The 20,436-nt window shown below is 36.0% G+C and overlaps 1 protein-coding gene across 7 annotated transcripts in view; it reads right to left on the bottom strand.

Moving 5' to 3' along the window:
- Positions 1-20,436, bottom strand: part of EML1 (EMAP like 1) — a 120,499-nt gene that overhangs the window by 7,353 nt on the left and 92,710 nt on the right. For all 7 annotated transcript variants that reach the window (XM_041476229.1, XM_041476227.1, XM_041476228.1 and 4 more), the window contains 12 exons: positions 18,410-18,539; positions 14,157-14,306; positions 13,066-13,135; positions 10,746-10,856; positions 9,582-9,677; positions 8,936-9,070; positions 7,382-7,481; positions 5,112-5,266; positions 3,723-3,848; positions 3,321-3,452; positions 1,971-2,038; positions 351-439 (listed from right to left, as the gene is read on the bottom strand). In XM_041476229.1, the coding sequence (XP_041332163.1) occupies positions 351-439; positions 1,971-2,038; positions 3,321-3,452; positions 3,723-3,848; positions 5,112-5,266; positions 7,382-7,481; positions 8,936-9,070; positions 9,582-9,677; positions 10,746-10,856; positions 13,066-13,135; positions 14,157-14,306; positions 18,410-18,539 (1,362 nt within the window). The remainder of the gene's footprint in view (positions 1-350; positions 440-1,970; positions 2,039-3,320; positions 3,453-3,722; positions 3,849-5,111; positions 5,267-7,381; positions 7,482-8,935; positions 9,071-9,581; positions 9,678-10,745; positions 10,857-13,065; positions 13,136-14,156; positions 14,307-18,409; positions 18,540-20,436) is intronic.

Raw genomic sequence — 20,436 nt, 5'->3', positions numbered from 1 at the left:
AAGACAACAAAACAGCAATTTTATACTAACCAATATTACTATTAAAAACACATGACATTTTTGGAAGCAGCTATAGTCCATTTAGGGCTAACCCAATTGCAACAACCAGCAGAGCTGAGTGGTTTTTTTTCCCCCTTCTTCACAGTGAAGCCATATTGAACATGTTGGGGAGGGAGGGAAAACAAAACCAGAGCTTAAGATACCACCCATAAAGTCCTGCCAGTGTTTCATGGCACACTTATTTTCAACTTCAGTGTGGCAAGAGGGGACTTATTTTAAAACAAGCCAACCCCTAATTCAATATAAAATTTCAATGCCTTTTTTTTCCCAGTAAATAAATGCTCTCAAACCTGGTGAGTAACGCATTACAGACAGCTGTTCATTTCCATCTGTGTGTACAGTGACCAAGTCTTTTGTTTCTGTGTCAAACACAAACCACCTGTTGTAAACACAGAAAGAGGCCAATAAATCATTCCATAAGGAATTTAAATCTACTGTAATCTTGACCAACTTTTCTTCTGTCAAAATAGCATAAGTTTTATACCAAGAAGAGAAAAACAGCAACTGCTACTCAGTTTGGTCTATTTTTACTTTAACACAAGGATAGTATCTTTCACATCTTTTTTACCCATAAAAATGCATGGGCATTGACCCCAATATCAGTCTTCAGATTTTAGTGTATTTTAATATGTCATGCATAAGAATAAAATAAGAATTGCTTGTGATGTCCCTTCTCCTTTAAAGACCTTCTTCTATGCTATACTGATGTTTAAATTGATGGCTGCATTAAATCCTAGAGCAAGGGAAGACACAAGCAAGCACCAGGACCACTCTCTTCAGATAGAAGAAAGAGATGAATTAATTTATTTTAAAGTAAATTAATTTATTATTTTTTCAGTACTTTAATTTAATTGATTAATTTTAATGAACCAAAAATTAGTTTGTGAAAGCATGTAGAAAGGACAAAGATAAAATTTGCATTTCAATACTTGCATCAGATTATTAAAGACAAAGAGAATATTCCTCTCAAAGTTTCTCCTTCTGTTTTACTTTATTTAGTAAATAAATACATTCAGTAACAAAAGTAAGTCCTTTATTTAGGATTGATATAAAATCTGAAATAAGCTTGCCTCATAACCTACAAGCTTCCTGTATGTTCTCAGAGAACTGGAACTGTTTTCAGTAATAACAGCCAAGCCTGCCCTCAAGTGACATTAAAGGAGAGGGTGAAGTTAGGCAAAGGCAGTCCCTCCTATGAGAGACAACCACAGATAAACCCAGCACTGCCACTGATGTCACCAAGGGCTCAACCTGCTGCCTAAAATGCTCTCCTGCACCTCAGTTTCCTCTGCCTTGTTTATCCCTCACACTCAACAAGCAGAACAAGTCTCTTAATGTGCATTTTTACACTATGTCTAGCACGGTGGAACATTTGCCAAAATTTTTTAAAGCCTCTCTGGTTGTCACTGCATTAGGCTTCATGAACCACTCACTACATTTTCCAACACACAGAATTTTTCTATGTGATTTCCTCCATGCAGCCCTAAAGGCCTTGGAGGAAATCTCCCTCCACTACATCAGACTCCCCCTTTAGCCTCTTCTTTTTCCCAGTGGACACAAAGATTTAACATTTAGGTCACTGGTATGATGACAGTATTTCCCATGCCTGGTCTCACAGCTAACCAAGACTTGCTGCCCTCTCTAAATGTCCTCCTCCCACTGATCTTACACTGTCTCTCTCCCAGGGCAGAAACAATCTCTTTGATCATGCAACACTCAGCAAACACAGGGTGCTGGCCCAAGCCTAGGATTTCTAGGCACTAAGGCAATACAATAAAATGTCACTGTGACATTCAATAGAAATTAATAGGGAATGAAGATGTGTCATTGCATACACCTACATGAGCTTGGATGTGAGCTGGAAAAATCAGTGGTTTTTGGTGCCCAAGGTGTAGCTCTGCACTTCTTACCTTCCAGTTAGTGTCCCTACTGCAACAACAGATGCTGATGGATGAAAACCTGAAGACTGTGCTGGATCCTGAAATGTTTCAAAAAGAAGCATGCTTTTTTTACCAGTCCATGTTATCAAGTTATAACAAATACACAATTCAATTATTTGCCTCTGAACATAGTAAAACTATCTTGTTGATTTTCAGGGGTCATTTTTTCTCTTTCAATATAAACTTGGGGGGCAAAAAAGCATTTTTAACTAATTGAAATATTATCCAATTAACTTATTTTCCCTCTATACAACGCCACTCTTTTATTTTCTTTACTCTCTAAAAATAATTTGGCAAGTGATTTCATAACAATAACATTGGCAATGGCAGCTTCTAACGAATCACAAAGAAATAAGAGATAAAAATAACTTCTTAAAGTAGAGCTGACTTTAGAATTAAGCTTCAAAGCTGCAGTTTACCTACAGCTGGAAGGACAAGCAAGTCCCTTATTCAACAAAGGTATGTGGCACTTTGCAGGAGGGGTAAAGCCTAACTCCTACACACACCAATGCCTTTTCCCAGCACCTGCTAAGCTGCAGCTCAGTGGGAGATTAAGGGCATAAACTGGGTTTCTTGTTTGGATGTGCAAATTTAAAACATTTTACTTTGTAAAATTCCAGTGCTTTTCTTGCAATTTAAACATATGCCTAAAAACAAGGTAAGCATTTTCTTTCTAATACTTGTCCAGTTACAAAAGATTGAGGTCCAGAACTTTTCAAGTTATAGCAGAAAATACCAATATAGCTTTTGTTTTCTGTCATATTTTTAAAATGTAAGCAAAAAACCCAGCCCAGTGATCCATCTCATGGAAATGCTTGTACCCTTAATTTTCTGTATTTTAAAACATTATCACATTGTAGCTCTTTCATAAACCTGCTGACATTTTTAGCAATTGGTAATTACTAGCCCTAGAGGCTAGGTGGAAAGGATATTCTCATTAAATATTAGTGACTAATTTAAAAGAATTACTAACTCTAAAGAAAATTTCAGAGAATTGTTGAGATCCAGGATTTCAATGCACAGCTTCTAAAACTACAGCATTCCAGAAAGGAAAATTTCCTAATGTTTTTAAAGTATAATTTCATATCAAATGCTAAGATATTTCATTGAATAAGCCAGTGCATTTAATCTAACTTGTACTCAGAATAGCTACATTAAAAAGCTTTTACATTGATCTCTATGACAAAAACAGGTTAACATGAAATTATTTTTTTTCTCTCCAGTTAATATTTTAAGGTAGTTTTAAACAATAATCTTAAGAAAAACCAAAACGACTAGAGAATTTCTGTAACAGGAGAGCTGTATTTAATAAATTTATACCTCTATAATCTTGTTCCAGATAGGATGGTGAGTGGTTGCATCCCAGAGTGTAATGTGTTTGTCATGTCCACATGTGAAGAACTGAGGCTTAGAAGAATGGACTGCAAGTCCCCAAAGCTCATCAGTGTGGCCCTGTGCAAGCAGAGATGTTTTTAGACAAGAAGGACAGGCCATCAAAACTAAACATGTTTAAACAGTATTAAAATGACCAAAGTATATATATTAAAACATTCAAAAATATGTTAGCTCTAGATAGATACTAGATTTTAGATTTATAATTATTCTTATTGCTGAAAGTACTATAATAATAAATCAGATGCATATCAATGAAAATTAACTTTAAACAGGATATTTACTGCTTTTACACACTTAGTAGTGTTCTTGTAAGAAAACCCAGCTTACCTGGGTAATTGGGAAAAAATCTCCTGACAGTGTGCCCTGTAGGACAAAATTTCTGGTGGTTCCTATTAATACAACGTCCCCTTTTCCCTCTGCTACTGTTCTTATTGGACCAAACTGCTCTGGAATCTGTGGTGATAACATACAAAAGGATACATAAGTCAGAAAATTTGTCAGGTATTGCCATTCTTAAAGTAGTAAATGTGTTTTAATAAATATTGCACAGCAAAGAAATTAAACTAATTAATACATGTGCCTGTCTTGCAAAACTTTATAACAACTTGCATCAGCTCAGTAACTTCTATAACACTGCAAGACAAGACATTCTTATCTATGGAATACTCAGCTAAACCAAGTATTTCAAGAAACACAAAAGGCTCCTTCATGGTGTGTTAATTCAATAGTATTTAATTGCAACTGTGATATCAGACTAAGCATTTCTACTCTGAACATTTCTGGCAATGAATGTTTCTTTAATTGCAGCCTAGGTTCTGAAAGAGCCAGTGCAAATCTCAAAAATAAAGTTCAAGGGAAGATGTAAAATAACAAGGAATACCAGGATATGAACAAATAAGTAAAAAAAGAAGGACACCACAGCTAGAAACAGCACAACAAGCATGTCCCTTGTGCAATGTTAAAAACTGAATTACAAAAAGAGACATGCCAGTTGCATATATGTTTGCAACATTAAATAGTATTATAATTATATAGTATTAATATTTAATTATTATTTAATATTATATAGCAGACTTGAAGCCCTTCCTCAGACTTTTCTGCTGATTATTCTCTTATATTCAGTATGTAAACAGTCAAAGTAGTTAGGTCCAAACAAATTCTGCTTTAATCTTCTAAGTTCCTACACAGCAGCTGGGAGTAATTTTCAAATTTTGTTTAAATTACATTTTAAAAACAACAACATCAACCAATAAATAAATGAAAAACTTTAAGTACTAAAACCCTAAAAAAGTCCTGACATCATTCTGGGAAAGAGGAATGCATAAAACCATTTCAATACTATAATACTCTGAAGTTAAACATTACTTCACATTAATAAATGCAAAGAAAGGAAGAAATAATATAGAAAGATACGAACACAAGATTTGTTTTCCAGTTACCACAGACCTTAGAAAGGAAATATTATGTTAATGAACAGGTAATCACAGGAATGATCTGAGGACTGAAAACTTGAGTTATCCTGTGCAGGGCCAGGAGTTGGACTTGATGATCCTGATGGGTCCCTTCCAACTCAGCATATGAAAATACTGTATTTTACCACTGATTTGCTTTCCCATAGAATACAGATCCATAAGAAAAAAAATATTAAAAAGATGCTCAGAGGACAATAGAATTTTATTTTAAGTAGCAGAGTAATTTCAAGATAGGCAATATCACCTCAGTTTTGTGAATTTTTTGGTAGTTTCCATTCCAAGATATCAGCTTTCGGTCTTTTCCTCCTCCTGATACCAATGTGCCATCTCGCAGCATACACAGGGCAAATATTCCACCCTCGTGTGCTCCTTGAACTGCGTGGCTTATTCTGTTGGTACCTGAATAGAAGAAAAAAAGGCATTACTACTGAAATGCTCAGCTTCAGATCTCCTTTCCCCCCATTTTTTTCCTCCAGTCATCTACTATCTCTCAAGGATTACAATTAAACAATGATAACAGTGGGCATGGGATATTGGACCAAAACACACAGACCCACAGAAGAGGCTGAATTAGTACATTTTACGATATATTCTACCCACCTCAAAAATGAGAATATACATACTTATTCTAGGTCAAGAACAAAATAAAATAGTTCATTTAAACCTTTCCAGGAGGTTTAAGCAAAATAATTTGACATCACATTTGACCTGCAGTAGCACTACACAACTTATCAACAAAAACCCATAACCCTGTCACTTTTATCCTCCAGATATAAGATATTCTACAGCCTCCAGATCCTGAACTTGTACCAAAGTCTGACTAAGCTAGAGGTCCTTATATATCTGGCAGAACATGCTGATCATTATCCAGAGGAGCCTGTACTTATTGACTGATGAATTTGGCTTGTTCAAGTAGCTTCTTAGACACAACACTGCCAAAATCAACTACATTAGATTAAGTATCTCGAATGTGGTGAATTACTATTATGAAGTACAAATAAATGATTATTGGTGATTCTATTACTGAAATGTGCACCTTGCATCAAAGTTTGGCTAACTTGATGCTTAGCACAAGTGAGGGGTTGATGAAAGCTAGGAAAAACCAATTGCCTTTTCCTTCATCCATGTCTATGGATATAATGGGTCAGGCACAAATGATTTATATTGAGAAGTTTTTGCTAAGGGTACTCTGACCTGGTGGAAGCAGCCCTCTCCTGCACATAGAGCTCCGAGTCAAAAACAGTGAAGGCAGAGTAAGTACACTGTACTAAGATAGAAAAACAAGAAAAACATTTTTGTCCAACCCTAAAGATCTGGCAGATGTTGAGATCTTGAGCACACAGAGAATTCCCTTTTATTTCTGGAAGAAAGGGCAGAAGAGGCTGCTTGTAGTCTAGGCAGAAATTATTCTACCAGCATGATGGCAAACTGGCCCCTGAGCAGCGCACTGCTCCTGTCTCCCTTGTCCGCTGGCAGCCCAAAATAACAATAAAGAACAGGGACATGGGACAGTGCAATTTCTAAAGTCAGTTTAGAAGGAAAAGTGTTGACATGCCTTGCTTTAAATTACCATAGGAAAAAGGAAAGGGAAATAAATGAGAAGCCAAGTTACAAACACCATATCCACCCCTGTCCTCAGCAGTGTACTGGTCAAGGAGATAATTAGCTGACAATCCTTGGTTGAAAAAGAAATCTACAAAAACAGCTCAGTAAGGCTCAATTGTATAACTGATTCACTGTATTGTTTTCAGGGTTTTTTATCCCTTTGAGTAGTATCTTGGGAGAAAGCACTGAGTAAATAGGAAAAAGCTGTCATCCATATCTCTTCTTCCTTTCCTAATAAGATGTCCTTTAAGGGATTCTCCTTATCCCTATGCATGGCATCTCAGGCACTAACTACATGTTTAGGATGTTGCTCCTGTTTGCCCTCTGGCAGGCATTGCCTTCTGCTGCCTAAAAAAAGGTCTCTTCTTTCTAGAAAATGCTTTTTAAGAAGTTCTTCCTATCCATCTGTTCTTCTGGAATAAAGCTGAAGAATTCAATTAGATCTGAATGCATTTTAGCTTGACTTCCTAGGAAAACAAATACTGCTATTTGTTGTCTTTTTTAAAGTGTGTGTCAATAGGCATAATTTCTGCAAACAGTAGAAAAGGATAGGGTAGGAGACTGGAGATCATCAATTACATTAACATTGTTTCTTTCTGTACAATGATTAAAGAAAGAACTTTTCTTGACATCTCTTACATCAGTAAAAGCCCCACATGCTGGCATAGCTCTTTGATTCAGTATTTGACCATGGGGAACACATTTGATAGAATTTTGTGCTCTAGCAGTTAGGTACAGATTTTCTTTAGCTTCTTGTAGAAAAGAATGCAGGCACAATCTGCCGGATTGGTCTTGGGAACGAGCTCAAGATAAAACAAAATTTATTCTTCTTGAAATGAAGCTCTACACTCAAGTCTACACTCACAGTCTAATATTAAGATGGAAGTGAATAGTGAAATTTTGTCTTACCTTTCCCCCAAACCAAAATGTTTCCACTTGAGTCTCCTGTAATAGTATCACCATTTTCAGAAAAGGTCACACACAGGACAAACTTTGGCTTCTCTTGTTTCTGCATGGTTATGAAAAATATACACTCACAGCAACACACAACCCATGGATTTTAACTTTATGCATTTGGTTAATTTAGTTTAGTCTTATACAGCTCTATTATTACTTAAATATCTACAAGAGTTAAACACATTCCTACAGTCTAAACAGAAAAATCTGTGCACGGGCAGAAGATGCATCAGCTGAGGTTTGTGGCCCAGTCCTGCACCCTTTAATTGCAAGCTGGGGACAGAGTGAGTGAGAAGGCCTGCCAACATGTAACACGTGACCAGGACTGCTCTGAGATAAACCAAATCCCCCAGCTACTGCAGAATGCCAAGGACTTTGAGTATTTAGAAATGGCTGAAGTTTCAAACAAGCTTTATTATTATAATTCTGAACTCCAAAGTTTCTAGGAGAAAAAAAAGTATTACTAGAGGGTTTGGCCATAGTGTAAGAATTAAGGAATCATATCTTGAAAGAAGCCCAAGTTTCAGTAATGAAACTCCTGCATTTAAGACACTGACAGCAACAAAACAATTAAATGTGTAAGGGAACAAAAAACATCACTGGTAGCTTCTAAGGACATTATACATTTCTTGTTGACAACTTATGTGTATGATCTCTTTCTCTCCCAAACTAAAATCTGTTCTTTGCAAGGACCACCACCCTTTTCCAGCTATAACCATCATCAAGACCAACAGAGACAGAAGAGGGAGAAAAATCCATTAAAATACATGAAAAATAAAACGTAACAAAATTTAAATGTATTCGCTCACTAACTCCTCCTGATTTCACACCAAGTATATCAACTGACATTGTAAATATTTGTTCTGACTATCCTTGGGAGCCACGACTCCACAAGAAGTTAACTGGCACTCACTGGAGTTATCTGCAGCCACTGCAAACATCCCTCAGTTGTGCATCAAGTGCTGTACAGCTTAGTCTATATTCAAGAACAAAACCAAATCAAAACCTTGAAATGAAAATTATATTTACCAAATAGTGGCCAGCTCAATCTGTATTTGAATGATGTATGTGCATGTGTCGGAGCAGAGTAGAGGAAAAGGGAAGAAAATTCATACAGATGTATTTTTATGGGGTCTTTCACAAAATAAAAATCTCCTCCATCACACTCGCTCTCATTTTTTTTTTAACCTGAGTTAATCATAGAGAGTTTAAAAGTAATTGTATTTTGCACAGGTTGTGGGTGGGAGGGTGGTGGTATGTAGCAAAAAGAACACAGGAAAAAGAATACAAGGAACAATGGGTAATTGCATTTCAAAATCTCAGTGTGGAAGTTTTACCCATGGAAAAGTTCTCTGTGCCATACCATGAATGCCACCTGAGCTTCTGCAACATTTTGAGTTTAATAATGATCACTTCTTTGTATTTACTCAAACCATATTAAACCTTATTCTGTATGACTGTATCATTACTATATAAACATAGAATTAGAGAAATGTTTTATTTTACCTCAAATAATCCTTGCTTTTTAATAAGGGAATTGCCTTCTAGTGTCCAAAAATAAAGGTGTGATTTTCCACAAGTAACTATTATATTTGTATCAGTAGGGTGAAAATCTGCAGCAAATACAGCCTCATTAGAGCACTTGGAAGGAAAAAGAAAAACATTGTATCAAAATCTAAAATACAAATAAAAGAAAACAATATAACATGGTTCTCTAGTTAGGTAAACTGATACTTCTGATATAAGAAAAATTCAGTGCTATTCATTTACTAACATAGACCGGAAATAATTTGTAGTCAAAAATTTTTATGTTATTATAAGTTAGTATCAAAATGTATCATTAAAAATCATGTCACATAATGAGCATTTCTATGCAAAAGATAACTTTAGGACATTGTTATTGCACATGCTTCTATCATTGCTGCCTAAAATTTTCTAATCAGTTCTAGAATGACAACACCAAAATTTTAAAAAATCCAAAACTATTGGGACAATCTTAACAGAGAGAAAATATTCCCTTTCTTCATGTTCCTTGCCTTTCATACAGTGAAAGTGTTAAAAAGGCACAAAAAGTTAAATACAGAAAGACATTTTATTACAAGAAACCAGATCTACATACAAGCAAGTAGTACAAAATATCTTATTGCAACACCTTGACATCTGCCAGCTTTTCTTCTTTCTGCCAGTCCCACACTGAAAGCACATGGTCATTGGAGTCATCCACAGAGCACAGGCTACTTCCTCCATTCTGAGGCAAAACATGGGAAATATTAATGCATCACCAAAACAACAAGAGGAATATATAAATACACATTCAAAATAATTAAATACTTTTGTGTAAGTGAAGATATTTACACATATTTACACTTTAACTGTTATACTTTTAGTTAGATCTCTGTAAAATATAAGTTTTAGGGTCATTGAAAAGACTGCTAAAAAGGGACCTAGAAGAGGAACTCCTGCAAACTGCAGGTAAGTGTCAGGAATGTGGTAGGTTTCTCTTTACAAATATTCCACTACAAAGTAGTGGAAATTTGAAAGGCAAACTACACATGGTTATCTATTTTATTAAGAAAGCTTTTCATGATAACTATACTGGATTTCTTTCTTTGCAATTTAAACCAATGATTTCTTCTCAGAAGTCTGTTAATACAGGAAACCATTTTATTCTTCATATTGGTATAATGGACCAAAATCAGAAAACATAGTAAGGAATTAGAAAACTTATTCTTGACAGGTGTCTTTTTTATAGTTATGACATTTATCACTCTTTCTAATCTTAATTACCCTAATTCCTCCATTCTTTCTTCATTCCTCAGGCCCACAACACGTCAGACACAACTACAAAAACTGTGCCGAAGCAACCCATGAGGTGGGGCAGAGGCAGGGCTAAGGAACCTGAAGAGAGTGCCATCCAAAGTGAGAGAAGTGCTGCTATTGAGTGGGAAGTGATGCTCAGAACAGGCCAAGCTGTGACTGAAATCACAAAGCAAACATTAAATACTGGCTGTCTTCTGGTGAATGCCAGTAGTGCTCCTGTGTTAGTCATTATGCATCTGTTTCCCTCCAGAGGGTAGTTACAGAGCATTTGCTTATTAATCCTTTTTATTTATCCTTCAAAGTTAGATTTAATAGTTTATTAGATTTAATAGCAACCTAAACTGTTGGAAAAACTGGGCTGCAATCTTTCCTCCTCTACAGAGAAACCTGAGAGAAAAGACAACTTGGAAGTTTGTTTTGGTCACCTAAATTTGAAAGATTTCAAAGATCTTTCCAGCAAACAGTCTTACTATGACTATTCATTTACTTTACTTACAGATTTAGAAAAAGCAATGCAAGTGACAGCTCGGTCAAAAAACCCCATTCCAATGACATGAAGTGTGTTCAGAGTAACAGAATCCCAGACACGCACGTGTGGAGGCAATTGCTATAAAAGAGACACAGAAAACATCAGCTCAAACAATAATGGAGAAAACCCATCAGGATTTGAAAAAATGATAATGCATCTGAAAAAAAAAATCACAATTGAAGGTATAAAAATTATCAGAACTTCTCTAGAGTCACCCATGTAAGCACAGATACATTACAAATGGTTTGCTGATTATTGTGCCTAGGTCCAGTATCTGGGACTGACTATGCAGAGTGTACAGCATGTCAGATCTCATGTCAGATCTTCAGTTTGTTCACTGAAGTTCATGGCCACTGAGATACTCTGCATGAACTGAAAATTGTTGATGACTTTGTGACATGGGATTTACTGGTAGGCCCAGGCAGAATTTAAACTGTACAACTGAGACAACTGTGGTAAATGTAAAAGTGTGAAAAGAAGCTCAGGAATTTTTAAAATGCAATTAATTTCAACATCATAAAAATTGCTGGGGAAAATAACTTTATGTTCAAACTCTTCTTTACAACGGTAATCAGAACGAGATTGCTTTTTGTAAATAAAATTCCAGCTGTACATCCTGGCCCCAGATCAATTCCCTGCGGAAGCCCCGGGGCTCCCCTCCCTCCGCCCCTCCCCTCTCGGCCTTTGGCTCCGGGAGCCCGCGATGCCTCCCACGGCCAGCAGGGGGCAGCCCTCGCTCGCAAGCAGCGAAATCGCACTTTAACATAAATAAATATATCTGAAAAAACCCGAAGGGCACAACAGTACCTCAGTTATGTAAGTGGCTTCTGTATACCTGTATACCATATTCCACTCAAGTACAGACGTCAAACTTTTAGGTTTTATTTCATAAAAAAGATGGCAAGTAAAAAAAAGCTCCAACAATATAATATAATAATTTATATTATTATATTAATAATATAAATTAAGAGTTTACATTACTCAGCTAAGTTATCTTTATATAAAACTTATATTGCATAGCTGGTATTTCTTTTTTTTTTCCCCACTGTCCTGGTTTTGACTGAGATAGAGTTAATTTTCTTTTGAGTAGCCGGCGCAGTACTGTGTTTTGGACAAGAATAATGTAGATAACGCAGATGTTTTGGCTGTTGCTGATCAGTGCTTACCCTAAGTCAAAGACTCTTCAGTTTCCCATGCTCTGACAGTGAGGAGCAGATGTGAAGCCAGGAGGCAGCATGGTCCAGGCAGCTGATCTGAACTGTCCAAAGGGATATTCCATACCATAGAATATCATGCCCAGTACATAAACTGGGGAGTTGGCCAGGAGAGGCCAGCTGCTGCTGGGGCACAAGCTGGCCATCAGTCAGTGAGACATTTCATTGTACATCACTTTTCTTTCTTGGGTCTTATTTATCTCTTTTTGTTGTCTTTATTGTTGTCATTATTATTTAATTAAAATGTAATAATAACAACAACCATTCTTATTTCAAACCACAGGGTTTGTCCTTTTTCTAATCCTCCTCCCCACACCACTGAGGGGTGGGAGGATGAGTGGCTGTGTGGTACTTAATTGCTGGGGTTAAATCATGACACTCAAAGTATTCAGCATATTGATAATCCAGATTTCATCCCAAAATTCTTCTTTGGCATCTGCCTAAAAGTTTGCAATAGTTTGGTTGTGACAACAGCTGCATGCTCTTCTGAGTCACTTTTTCCTCCTGGTTTTTACTGCCTCTACTTGTTCCCATTCCTTTTCCCTTTTGTTAGCTCTTTGGAGCAATGCTCATCTTACTCTGTTGAAATAGTCCCAGTTTACAGCTAAGCTTACAATAATATAGGTGGCAATAGAGAGGAAGATATTCTTGCCTAGATGATGGCAAGAGTAAAAAATATTTCTTTTTCAGCAAACAACCCAAACCCATTCTTTGTAGTTTGGTTTTGGTGGCTATGATCAAAAATGACATTGTATACTGTACAATTTAATGTTCTCTTTTCCTCCACATCCATCTGCCCTCTCAGGTCTCCTTTGCAGCCTTACCCCTCCATGCCACTCAGAGACCAGCTCCAAATTTACTTTCAGTCTAAGTCAGGGATCCAGAAACCATTGACCAGTCTTGATAATGGAATTGGGTAATGATAGCGTGCAATAGGAAATCTCAAGTTTTGCTTCTGTTCAGTCCAAAAATGTAAGACCAATTACCATAGGAAAAGAATACAGCATGTATCTTCTTGATAACATATTCTTATGAAATATAAACAATTATACATCAGTAAAGGAGCCACTTACTTTCCCATCCTTGGATGTCCCTGCAACTTGACCTGTTGCTATAGTGATCCTATCAGGATGAACAGCCAGGCTACAAAAGAAAAGAAGAGGCCAAACTTTAATCTATTGACTATCAACAAGCTATTACTTGAGCTTGTAATAAATAGCCCTATTTTAGCCATATAAAGCACATAGCATATGTGTAAACTCTTTAAGAATATAAAACCAGAGCTGACAAAACAATTGTCACATTCCTGTATTTTAAAATCCTCTGAATTTTTTTTCACTGCATCTGCTTTGCATGCCATTCTAGAGGCCAAGTACCCTAGGAAATGAACTGTTGCAATAATTCATTTAGCTTTACAAACCAGAAAGGCATCCTCTTTCCAGTAAACCTGATAGCTTTGAAATACCTAGAGACAGAAAATTTGAAAGAAGGAAATGAGATGGAACAGGTCCAAGTTAAAAATCTCCTTGTAAAACAACCAGATTATACACATAATTCAATTTATGAAACATGCTCACAATTCAAGCAGATTTGGATATTAGGCCTATTTTTGGCTTTGAGGGACAATGAGTGTTTCATAATGCCTAATCTAAAGAAGGGATGTCAAACTCATTTCACCCATCAGATAATCCAGGTGCTCTCTTTCAGCTACACTGTACAAGCAGACTGATACCATCAAGATAAACCATATGTTTATTTAGATTTCAGTTTAATGATTCTGATATTTGCTGGTATCTAGTATCCTCTGATCTTCAACACACTTAAATCACTTTGAAGCCCAATCTGGCATGTGGGCATGGCAGCAAACAAACCAGGTCTAGTTTACAGGCTATCTGCTATGGAGTCGGCATGCCTGAAGACTACCAGGAAGGCCACAGGTGAAGAAATTACTATTTTGCTGGTTAGATTGAACCTAAAGGAACTGTACAGGGCACCCAAGCCCTGCTGAAAGGCATTAATTCAATCCTACTTTTAAAAAGCAAGGAGAAGATTCTAAAGAAGAAGATAATGCTCAACCATCCTAAAAGAAGAGTAAGGAAAATGAGTGGATCTATCTCAAATATTGATTTATGAAGAAAAAAAGAACTGTTATTAGATGACTTACCACTTCACATCATCATTATGACCAGTGTAATGTCTCTGAAGCTGCTCCTCAACATTGAACAACACAACTACAGACGCGATGAAGTACACGGTCTCGCCCGTCGGCAGGAGATAGAGATTGCTGCGGCAGTCCCGGCCCCTATAGCCATAGCTAGAGTGTTGGTCAAGCTGCAATAACATCATCTACTGATGAAGAATGTTAAAAACAAGAAAAAAAAAAGATTCCCTGTCCTTGTAGTCTGTAGTCTCTGTCCTAGAGTCTCCACCTCTTGGCTTGAGCACAGCTTTATTACTTGACAACCTTCAGAACTCTTTCCCTTACTACAGTAGAGAGTTGAAGCACTTCACAGACTTTAAAACCTACATATCCTACAGAAAATACATAGCAAAGAATAGGGGAATTTGCAGATGTACTATTCCTTTAGCATCCTCTAGAATTTGCTAAGTACCAGACAAAGGCAATACTAGTTTTGTCCCAGGTGTATTTACTATTTACACTGCTTGACTAATTAAAATAAAAAATTAGACTTGATAGAAACACTAATAAGTCATTCAGCACATCTCCCTGCATTTACACAAGGATTGATTGCATTATCCTGTGTGTAGGTTGATTAATTTCATTAACGTGGACATGACCAGCCAGATGGATAAAAACCATAAAAGGGTTACATCATCCATTCCAGTTTATTTTTGTAGTATTTAAAAGGCAGTGGCCCAGTTCTGATGGTAGTCATATCAATACGAATATAAAATTAATTCAATGAAATGAGTGAAATAATAATCTCATTTAGACTGAATGTTAAATCAGCCAAATTTTGTAGTTTTATTCTTCTGAAGAGTCAGTAGGGACTACAACTATTTTGGCTTTCTTATTTTTGATGGGAACAGAAAGAAACAGCATTAGCAGAATCTTGGCAAAACAGAAGTGCATTCTAATGCAGTCAGTATGGAGGAACTGGCTGTGAAAAATATATGGGCAGATAATGAAACCCCAATTACATGATCTAAACAAGATACTTGTGCACTATTCTGGTTGGTCAATTATAAGCCACTCAAACTAAAATAGCAATGTTAACATTGTTGAAGTAATAAGGTCAATAGTTATCCTATATAAATACCTATTTTAGAAGAAACAGCTTGTTGATTTTTTCATATAAGTGCAATAGAACTAGTGCTGCATACTCAATTATTAACGCGTGAATTCGGAAATAGAGCTTTTAGTTTCATAAACTGAAATATCTCAGCCAAAGTTTTTTGAGATATTAAAGTGCAATGACATTGAAACAATCAATATCTTCAGTTAAAAAGAATTTACTATCAATTTGAATCTGTCTGTGATGGTTGGTGTTACTACTCTAGATTTCTGGACAATTATTTATTTGTTGAAATTTATTTTTCTCTCTCTAAGGCCAGATAGCATTATGAATTGAAGCCAACAGAAGATTTCCCTAGTTCAACAACATATAATCAAATTTATAGTGAACCAGCAGCTGAAGTTAGTGTAAGGAATTGAATTTCTAAAAAAAGTGAAAAACATTACACAGACATGCATAAGGAACAAATCTCAGTGCACAAAAATAGCCAAGACTACATTCTTTAGGGAAAATCTCCTTTCTTTACTATTCTTCCTGTGGGGAACAATGCTGCATTCAACCCTTCACATGACTGCTGTTGTCAAACACTCCATTTCTTTCTATCAGCCTTTTTTCTCAAATGCAAACTCCTGGGGTTGATCCCTCCTTCTCCTCACTGTTTCCCACACTCGGTGTCTTCAACTTGGATTTGGTGAGTTGGCATTTCAGGGTGTGTTACCTTGACCTTTTCTTTTCAATTGGCCTGCAGTTTTTGTTTCAAACCTCCTGCTTGCCAAGTGAGTTGCTCATAAATGGATCTGGGCAGGCCACTGCTCCCACCCTGATGTCCTGATTTCTCACTTGGATTTTGCATTTCTGCTCCAGCCCCCCTCACACTTCATCACTCAGTGGTTTTATTTCTTCATGTCCTAATATATATGATAATATATCAAAGGTGTGAACCTTTTTCAGCTTACCCAGACAGCTGCTAATATAATGGTAATAACCCTTTATGGTTCTGGTATGCCCTGAAATCTGTACACATTAGATTTTCTTCCTGCTGTTTCTCATCATACTCTGCTTTCCTTTCCATTTGTCCACGCCACCTCCAATATCTTGTTTCCCTATCCCCATTCTTACATTATAGAGCATTTCTGGCTGTACTCCCACAACTGGACTAATTTATTTATTACAAAGATGTTTTTTCCTATTCCAGTTCCGTTACCCTGCAATCAAACAGTGCAACTTCTCCAACTCAACTGGAATGAATACCTGCAATATTTCTTGGTTTTCTGCTGTATTTCTCTTTCTTCTTAAATAATCTTATGCTCCTGCTCACAATTTCTCTTCCCCTCATTACAGTTTACAGTTGTCAAGTGGGCATTACCTTCTCCCTCTTTGTTTTAAATTATTTTTTAATTGTCTTTCTGAACCTTACATATACCTAATCATTGCTATAAATATTAAGTATGGGTATCATGATTGGAATTAATTGCAAATAAATTAGAAACAGAAGAAGCTAGCAGAGAATTTTGAAAAAACTACCTCCTCCTTAGTTCCATTTAGAATAACCATCTAGGGTTAGTTAGATTGTTTTATTAATTCACACCTCTTCTATTCCTAGACAACCTTGGACAGGATTCTGCTGGGTATACAGACACACACCTGGAAGAACATATGAATATTCACACTAAAAGTAATATTCCATCTGGCAAATATTCAGTAATTTAAATAAGCTTAAGTGAGAAACTAATGAGACTGAAATCATGACCTACTCTAATTATAATTTCTTATAATAGTCTGAAATATTGACATCAGGTTCCACCTACATGTTGCTAATGACATTCTGCTTTGTTTCATGTTTGGGTGTTCTGTTGTTTCAGCAAGCTTTCTAACACTTCCTCCTTTTCATCCTCAGGCCCCCTGAGCCAGGAGCCCCTTACAACTGCAAAAGAAATCATTCAGTTCTGTTGTGATAAATGGTGAGAACCTCTACAACTAGATGGCAAAATGCTGCAAGCAGCGTTTATCACTGTAATCTCACCTGTTTTATTAATTTTATGGATTTTTTGTCTTTTTAACACATCTTCACTTCTTTGTGAATGCACTATCTATGCAGTTCCAGCAGAATGGGATAGAACATACAGCCTCAGCTGCAATAGGAATAATAAGAATGGTTACTAAATCTGTCATTAATCTCTTGTGAATACAAAGGGACTTTTGGAAACTCTGAACGTTCTGAAACCACATGCAGTTCTATTTATACAACTTTGAAAAAGACTATATGCAGTCTGTCTTCTTTTATGAAGTCAAAGTAATTTCCTATTTTCACTGCAATCAGAAGAGATTTTTCTTTTAAGAGAAAACCTTATGAAGACATCACCTCTCTAAAGATAATGGATATTACAAATAAACTCAGATCTTCTTGTGTTTATATTTATCTTGAATCATCCATTATATATACTAAGATTATATAAAAGTGAAATGTCTTTTTAAAAATAAAGAATATATTCTATCATTCTACTTAAACGTGAAATAGGAAAACTTTTGTATGTAATGAAACACTGATTTCTTTCAAGTTAGGTTTCTGCAATTATGTCCACTCATAGAAGTCAGTGGAAAAATCCGGTCATTCGATATTTATGGTGTTTAAGCCCCCTTAAGACACAAATCCAAATATTATTTTATATATTATATTTTATAAATGTTATGGCTAAGCATGTATCAGTTGCGGAGCACTTCTCAATTCAGGGCTTATTCTGGTTAAATGTACCATCCTCTTAAGGACAATGGTGTATATTTTATAAAACAGTTAAAAATGATAAATTACTGCTAAGAACTAGAAAAAAACCTGAGCTTGTTTTATGCATACTGTAATTAATAATCCAAGCTCACTACATTCTTATGATATGCCTAGTTTAATCTTTGGCTAATTAGAATGCTTCAGACTTAACCTTCAGGCAACATTTAGCAAAATCTTTCTTAAGCTGCTAGCCTGTACTTTACAAGGTGAAGAACAGCAGCCTCAAGAAATTGACACCTATTTTCAATGGAATGGCACTTCACCAATTAAATGAACCCTACGACCTTAATCCTGCTATACTTTATCTCAAGAAGTTATTTAACCCAAATCATTATGGAATGATTGATTTCCAGTAGTCCTCCAGCACAGAAAGGATACACCCATTCCAGTTTAAGCCTCTTGGCTGGTAGTTCTACTTTTGCTTCCAAATTGTAAGATTCCACTTGCTCTTTGGGCATGTACATGGTAACAGGACGTCCACGAAGAAACATTTTTACGTATCCTTCCTCTACAAAAGGTCAGAAATGTTTAATGTTACACAAAAAAGCCATTGGGGAGAATTCCAGTGCTCCTCCATCCCTTCCCATATAACAGTTTGGTGCATTACAATTATAAAATGACATGCAATCTCAAACTTAGAAATTTAGCAGGTTTTTTTTTTTTTTCTAAATCATAATCACTAAGCAGAATTTTTAAAAAACATATGAAGTCCCTTCTTCCTCTAAATATTCTGAGTAGCAGAATTAAAACTAAACAATGTCATGAAGAGCTACAAAACAGAAAGGTCTGAAATTGAATTTTTAAAAAAATGTTACAATATTATGGTTTTTAAATATTAAAAAATGGAGGGAAATACATCAAAGATTACAATTAACGCACAAATGCCACTTAAAATTAATTTTATTTTTTAATCAATGTTTACAGTTGAGCATCAGCATCTAAATTATTTTCCAACACTCAGTCGCATTCTTTGCATCCCAGTGTAAAGATATGCTTTACACTTGATACAGTGTTAGAGATACATTCGAAATAAGGAACACAAACAATTAGTAAGAGGAATCATGCTGATGTACATGCAGAAAAGATATGTGCTTTAAGAATTACTAAACATTGAAAAAAGAATGACAACATTGACAGCACATTAAAAGAAAGGAAAACGACATACAGGAGAGAAGCTACAAAAACTCAATTGGCTGACAGAAGTAAACATTTCTAGAAGAAAATACTATAAGTAATGTGTTGAATTGATAAGAAATATTTTTGGGGCAGAGAAGCAGAGATTAATAACAGATCTGGAAGTACTGACTTGGGGACTTCATGGGGCTTATAAAACTAGGAGATCTGGGAAATGCCATGAAGGTCTGACTAGGACTTTTGGGAAGTGGCAAGGCCAAAGTGGGTGTCCTGTGAACTTCTGATGAAGTTTGTCCAGATTCAGACCGTGCTGGCTCTTGCTGCTCCATCGGCAGATCAAGGGGTTCAGCCTTGTTCGCATGCGAATCAAGCAGTTTTGGAGTCAGTGACATCTGTAGAGTTACTAGACAGAATAATCGTGGGCACAGAGGAAATGGAAGGGCAAAAGTAACAAAAATCATGTAAATGAAAAAAAAATTATACAATTTAGGACTGTTAAATTATGCTACCAATTTTAAAGTATCATTACAAATATACCACTATTTTTAAAATTTGAAAGCTAAGGCTTTATTTTAATTGGAAATATGCATATGCTACAAATCCTGTCTAAATTAATAAGAATTATTGATTGAACAAATAAACATCATAGCAATGCTCTAGATGTGTATTTTGCCTTTAGACTAAGTCATATGGGAAAGAGATCTACCTGACCTGTCACAGTAAAGTTACAGTTAGGTCTCTCTAGCTACATTTACAGAATGCATACATAAAATGAAAGCAACAGAAAACTTAATGCTAAAAAGAAGAGATAATAATGATGAAGTAATGGTGACAGAAGGTTGGAACTTCAAGATGTCTGTTAAAATGATAGAATATTGGAATTGTTTTAAAAATCTGCTCCAATATATCTGTATTGGAAAATAAAATAGAGGGTAGAGCATTAAATAGCAAAGCATTACAGCACTATTTGTATGCGCATGCAGCATCTATTTAATGAGCTTCAAACACGTGCCAACACTGCTGATGCTGGTGCACTGGAAGTAAACAGATTTTCAGCAATGACAACTACTGGCTGTACTTATCAAAGGCTGTGAATGAACCAAAGTTTAATTCACCAAGCTGCTTTTCTCACCTGAAGCTTATGGGACTCATAAAACTTGCATTTAGCCATCTACAGTGGGAGCATTTGACCAAGTCACACCAGACTAGGACAGTATATACTAACCAGTAAACTATATCAAGTATATTACAACAAGTAATCAGCCCTCAGA

The sequence above is a fragment of the Pyrgilauda ruficollis genome, unplaced genomic scaffold, assembly GCF_017590135.1.
Source record: "Pyrgilauda ruficollis isolate IOZ18807 unplaced genomic scaffold, ASM1759013v1 scaffold38, whole genome shotgun sequence".
In the NCBI taxonomy this organism is placed as follows: Eukaryota; Metazoa; Chordata; class Aves; order Passeriformes; family Passeridae; genus Pyrgilauda; species Pyrgilauda ruficollis.
This window is presented reverse-complemented; position numbering and strand designations above follow the sequence as displayed.